The sequence below is a fragment of the Dryas octopetala genome, chromosome 2, assembly GCF_963921425.1.
Source record: "Dryas octopetala chromosome 2, drDryOcto1.1, whole genome shotgun sequence".
Classification (NCBI taxonomy): Eukaryota; Viridiplantae; Streptophyta; class Magnoliopsida; order Rosales; family Rosaceae; genus Dryas; species Dryas octopetala.
This window is the reverse complement of record NC_141367.1, coordinates 29,843,850-29,850,227: the sequence shown is the minus strand read 5'-3', so window position 1 is coordinate 29,850,227 and position 6,378 is coordinate 29,843,850. Positions and strand designations below refer to the sequence as shown.

General features: G+C 35.7%; 1 protein-coding gene across 1 annotated transcript; it reads left to right on the top strand.

Moving 5' to 3' along the window:
* Positions 1-5,560: 5,560 nt before the first annotated feature.
* On the top strand, positions 5,561-6,363 carry LOC147295448 (uncharacterized). The gene has a single exon (XM_086230754.1). It carries the CDS (start codon positions 5,770-5,772, stop codon positions 6,196-6,198), a length of 429 nt encoding a protein of 142 aa, XP_086086880.1. The 5' UTR covers positions 5,561-5,769; the 3' UTR covers positions 6,199-6,363.
* Positions 6,364-6,378: the final 15 nt, after the last annotated feature.

Below are 6,378 nucleotides of genomic sequence, written 5' to 3'. Positions count from 1 at the left end.
TCACTTCAAATCCATTACATAATTCAAATCCTACCGGTAGGGGAATAGTCATTTTAAACATAATAATTCAAATCCTAAATATAATTTAATTTTCAAGCATAATAAAAACATAATTCAACTCTCAGACATAATAAAAATATAATTCACATCTCAGACATAATAAAAACATAATTCAAATCCATTAATTATTTGGAGGGTACCCTGGGTATGACTGGTTGAGGTCGGTCATATCCGGGTAGTATCCGGCTGAACTAGAGGTAGCACGTGCACGTCTTCTTCCAATTATTTCAGCTTGCTTTGATCCCCAATACTCTCTTTGCATGTCATTCATGTTTGTCAAGTCTTTGTCCATAATCTGACCTTCCTCCCACTCTATCGCCCTCTCAAGCTTCACCTGTTCTCTTGCTTCTCTCGCCCTTTCTCTTGCTTCCTTCGCCTTTTCTCTTGCTTCCCATGCCATGTTTCTTGCCACTTCTCTTTCTTGCCTCGCCCTTTCTCTGTCATGTCTCATTTCCTCAGCTACACGTGACCTATCATTATATTCGTCAATTGCCTCCAACATATGAATTTGGTGGGGATCAGCTGCCTTGGCTCACTTTGCTTTATTTCTTCCTAGTGGCCTTGGGCGTGACGGACCTACCGGTTGCCATGATGGTGGATCATCATCTGTATCAAGGCAAGTCTCATCTTGATCATCCGGTGTGTAATCGGTCGGTGCGTCCTGATCTCTGACCCGCACAGTTGAATTTGCAGCTGAGTACTTGACGCATTCTTTTAAATCCTTCCAAACGTGGAGCATGCTAAACTTTTTTCCATTGTTCTTGTCTTTATATATCTCAAGTGCGTCCGCAAACTACAAAAATTATGGCACATGAATAAATTATCAAGTATCAACAATGGAATAAACATACAACATTCAATTAAAAATATATTCATAAAATAAAACTTACCACATCGTCTGAATTCGCACCGCTTTGACGTCTCCTTTCGGCATCCAAAAACGAGGCATAAAATTTGTTGCAAAAGGCGGCAATGTCCTTCCACCGCGATCTAATTGCGCCCATCGTTCTGCCCGTTGATGTGCCCAAATTATGCTGAAAAACAATGTAAACTTCGGCCCAGAATACATAATTTTTTGTTGTGCACCGAGTTCCGAATTTGGAGACTTTTCTAGCCAAGCTTGAACTAGAGCAATATCTTCATCTTTGGCCCAACCAAGACCTCTAACCATATTGAATTCACTAAATTTGATGAAAATGTGGTGTAAAAGAGAGAAAGATGTGAAGAAAAAAATAACAAGAATGAGGTTTATATAGAATTTTTGGTGTACTAGCCGTTATAAAATTAAAGGAAATTTTTAAATAAAATTCTGAAATTTTTTGACAATTTTTTCGACTTTTTTCTATATTTATTATTATTATTTTTTTCAAAAATAACATCTAAATTTATGGGCCGTTGATCTTCAACGGAACACACATCTTGACCATTCATTTTGAAATGGCCCACACAAGGCCCACCTTTTCTGGGCTATTGACAGGGAGCCGTTAGCCAAAGCTCTCTCATTTGGCAATTGATGAAGATGCATGCATGAGTAGGAGTTGTCAGCTGATGTGGGAGTATCAACTTTAGACAAAGCTCCAGTGGGTCCCGCGGCTTGCCATCACGTGAATGAGAGAAGTGTTTAGTTTTTTATTTTTGGTAGGCCAGCATGTGTTTTGGTTTTGGGTATAGCTTATACCCAAAACTGGGGATAGGTTTTGGGGATTAAAAATTTTTGGGGTTAAGATTCCGGCCCATTGTACATGGGTTATTCCCAAATTATACCCAAAAAATAGAATTAGGGATCAGATACAGCCCCCACTGTAGAAGGCCTTATGTGGATTTAAATACTCCTTAAATATTGTCCGATGAAGGCTCTTCCCTAGTTAAAATAAATAGATTGTTTGAGGCACCCATACCAGTAAGTGGGACCCATATAATCCACCGGTTTCCAATAAGCTAAGTCAAGTCCAGTTACCGATAAGAATGAAAAAAGTTATTGTATATAGACGTAACATTGGTACATAGTTGTACTTAATTCATGTATTATAATTAGGTGTAACCGTGTAAGATGGATTCATAAATTTAGTGTCTAGGATTTTTTTTTTTGCCACTAATGTCTAGAATTTTAAATATTTATAATTGTACATATGTTTTTTTTTTAAAAAAAAAAATTATAAATTTGGTTTACTTATTTTGTAAATAGTTCAATTTTGATCCACTTGTTTTATACCTAGTTCAATTTTTGTCCAAGAGTTTTTTTAAGTTATGATTTTAAATCTTTTTTATTGTGTTTTCTTCAATTATAATTAAAATATATGTTATATTTCATTATTTATTAGTCATAAGAATGAATTTGGAGTATTATAATGAAAGAGAATTGAAGTTTGGTGAAGTTTGAAAAATCTGAAAAATTTTTAGAAAAAATTGATAGTTTCAGGTACCATATTTTATGGTCAATTATCTTGAGTTTTATAACTATGATTTGAATTATCTTTATATGGTTGTAAAGATTATATGCATAGTTTTGAAAACAAGTATATGTTTACTAAATTTGGTTGAAATTTGATAGGGTAAAAAGCATGATAAATTTGAAAAAACAAATCTAGACCTTTATTAAATAAGTAAAACAATTAGTAGATCAAAACATAACTTAAAAAAGATCGTGAACAAAAATTAAACTATGTATAAAATAAGTAGACCAAATCTGTAATTTTTTTATTTTTTTTTAGCAGGAAGTGTTATAAACCAACTTTCGCACATCAGACTAATTCCTTACGTCTATCAAAGACAGACTGACATATGTTAAAATTTTAATTTATTGGTTACACTGGGTATTTGTAGTCTCACTTAAACATTATGACTATTCATCCCATGAGCTCATGTGTCATTGGAATAAATTGGTAAAATGGTAAATTTTAGGTTTAAATTGGAAAAAAAGGAAAAAGAAAAGACAATCTCACTGTAGTGCATTGTCAACAAATCTCCTCATTACACTTTGGTGGTTATGTCATTGAAATTATGTAACTTTTACTTTTTTTCCCCTTTTATTCAAAAGTGAGGACCCATCTCTAAGATTTTCTGAAATAAAGCATGTGCATCAGGCTTTGATTTCTTATATTCTTTATTTACATATTTAATGCAGTAGTAAACAAATAAGTTATTTCTTTAGACCCGGTCTTGAGGATAGGTAAAGGAGATAACCTCTTTAATTTTTCAAATTTTATAAACGCATTATACTAAAATGATTTTTGTGAATATTTATCGAAAAAAAGAATCATATAAATGTACATGAAGAAAAATTGAGCGTTCTATTTCTATAGTTTATCTCGAAACTCCATAATCTCAACGAAACCTATCTATCTTGTGATTTTATTTTATTTTCTTCCCTGGATTCATTGTTTTGTTAAATAGTAAAGAGCTGGGAAATACAAAGTTAAGTTTTTATTCATTTTTGGAATGTTCCTTGTAATATAGTATTTAAACAGTGCATGAAAAGATGTATTTTTCTTTTTTTTTGGGTGAGAAAAGATCTATTTGACTTGGCAAGTAACTAGTTATTCATCTGGCCTCTCAAGTCCCAAGATGAAGCCTTGGGTGCATTGTCGATCATTTGTGAAGGGTAAACATCAATGGCTGGTCCACATGCCACATTTTCACATTCATGAGAGCACATGCCATGCCAATATGCCATTAGCAATGCTAAAAGGCAATCATACAAGGACCTATATATATATATATATATATATAGAATAAGAGTATACCATGAAAATATCAAATAACTGAATCCCAATCCTACTGACGGAGGCGGTGGGTGGTGGGCGGTGAGCAGCTGTCCTTTGCTAGTATTGGCAAACCACATTCTTTTAAACATTATATATTATTCTATGACCACTGTTTCTGTGAACAATACAGGTTACTCGGGTTTATTTTTTCGGTTTATTTTCTCCTCTAAGCAACCAAATCTCAAGTGCACATTCTAAAAAGTGTATCTTGGAATTAATCTTGCATGTCACAAATATCCCTGCACTCCACTTGATGTTATTAGTTTATCCCAAGTAGAAGTTGGATAGAGTTGGTTTATCCAAATCTTGAGTAATGAAAAATGGGTTGATTCATTAGCAAACAAAAGAAAGGGTCAATTATGGGTTCTTGAATGTGATTGACTCCCCAAAATCAGTTGGCTACAGAAGAAACATAGATCCCAGTTCAATCAACCCCTCCATTCATCTTAACGATAAGTACATCTCACGACCAGGGTGAAATATTTGTATACCACTCCACAGTGAGGATGAGAATATTAGATACTTCTCTTTGTCCACATAAAACAGAAAGACCAGTTTACCCCAACTGTGTTTTCTCAATTCTTTCGTATTTTCGTATAGTGCTGACCCAACTTGCTCCCTAGTCGGCTAGCCACCACTCAAGGGCTAAACTGTCCTTTTCCAATACCAAGTGGGGCATCTTGTTCCCCTTTGCTGCCAACAACTGGAGCTTCTACTTGCCAAACTGATAATATAATCACACACATTTTTATTCTTCAACAGACAATAATATCTTCTAACAATATTTGGGAACTATCAAAAAGAAAATTGATGGGGAGTCAGTGTCACACTGTCACTGAGTGCACAAATGAAAAGATCTTTTTGATAAAAAGAAAAAAAATAAAAGCAGAATAAATCTTTAAAAGCCCAAGTGTTACCTCGCTAGAGCTCAATTCCCAGTGCAGGATAACATTGGTTAAGTACTTAAGTGAACCCATCTGGTCGACTGGTCTCGTTGTTGATTATTTGATATTTTTCTCTCTCTAAATAATGCAATTTTATATTGGATTTTGAAAATATTTTTTTATAACCTAGTCCGTCCCTTTTATCACTGAAAATTCATTGAACAGAGCGCGTCAGATGCAGATTCAGAAGAATGGTCCTATCCAAATAACCAAACAGACAGACTGCCTCCGTGAGAAGCTAGTTGCCCAGTTGCCCTTTGGAACTCGGAAGTGAGAAAACGAAAGCCATTACTTATTGGACACTACTTGCCTACTTGGCCTTTTTGGACCTTTGGTAGCTCAAGGAGGGTGAGGTGATAGAATTATAACATTTAATTCAAAATTAATTGACAATAAGTAAAGAGGTTCAAGACTTATAAATATATATGTTAAATTGTAGTTTTCTAATATAGGACATTGCTCTACATTACTCTCAACACGCCCCCACATGTGTAGCGAGATTTTGTGCCTTACACGTGAACAAATTGTATTAGATGACGTGGGAGCACGTGTGGCCGTTGGACCTTACATGCGGATAACCAAGCTCTGATACCATGATAGAATTAGAGCATCCAACCCAAAACTAATTGGCAATGGGTGAAGAGGTTCAAAACTTATAAACACATATGCTAAACTCTAATTTTCTGATATGAGACATTACTTCACATTACTCTCGACAAGAGCTACGTGAACACGCTTTACAAAAATTCACACTTTCTGTGGCCTGTGTGCTCCATCCATCTCTAATGAAAAAGCAGTCCAGGTTCCAAAACAACCGTCTATTAATTCCCATCTTATATAAATAATTTATATATATATACCACCATCATCAGTATCTTCTTCTTGCCGTCTCATTCACGAAGCCCATCATAAATCTTTTTGGTTTGGCTTACTGCTTATATAAAAACCAAACCAGCTTTCTTCGTTGAGTGAAATTAAGCCCCCCAATTACACCAAGAGAAATGAAGAGGCAGAGACGTGTGGATGGTGGTGCTGCCATGGAAGCTACAAAGTTTGAAGGCACAACAACAACAATGGCAATGGGAAGCAAGAAGGCCAAGAGAGGGGTCGAGAAGAAGGGGAAAGAAGAGGTGGGGAAGGTGGAAGAGGTAGTGATGAGGAGGGATATTCATCATATTGGTGGAGATCATGAGCCAATGGGTTTAGTCAGGGCTGAGAATCATGGGATGGGGGTTGGGGATGAGGAGGAGTACTGGGGTTGCTTGAATGGTGTGGTGGATGAGCAAATGTCATGGGGCTCAATTTGGTTGCCATTTTGGGACGTGGAGTTTATGGGTGAAGCTCGTTATGGGTTGTTTAGTTATGGGGTTTGGGATGATGATATTTGGGGATTAAGGACCATCAAGGAGGTACCAAACCCATCAATATGAGAGACACACACAGATTTATGTTGTTCATTCGACTGTGTATTCCAATTTGGCTCAACAGAATACCATCAAGTTGCAATTGTTTGTAATTGTAGCTTCTCTGTATTATATATGATCATCTAGTGTTTGTATAAACAGATGGCCGGAATTATGACCACTATTTTTCAATGGAATGCATTTGAC

Coding starts and splice junctions, on each gene's coding strand:
- LOC147295448 (XM_086230754.1), top strand. CDS start 5,770: ATGAAGAGGCAGAGACGTGTGGATGGTGGTGCTGCCATGGAAGCTACA.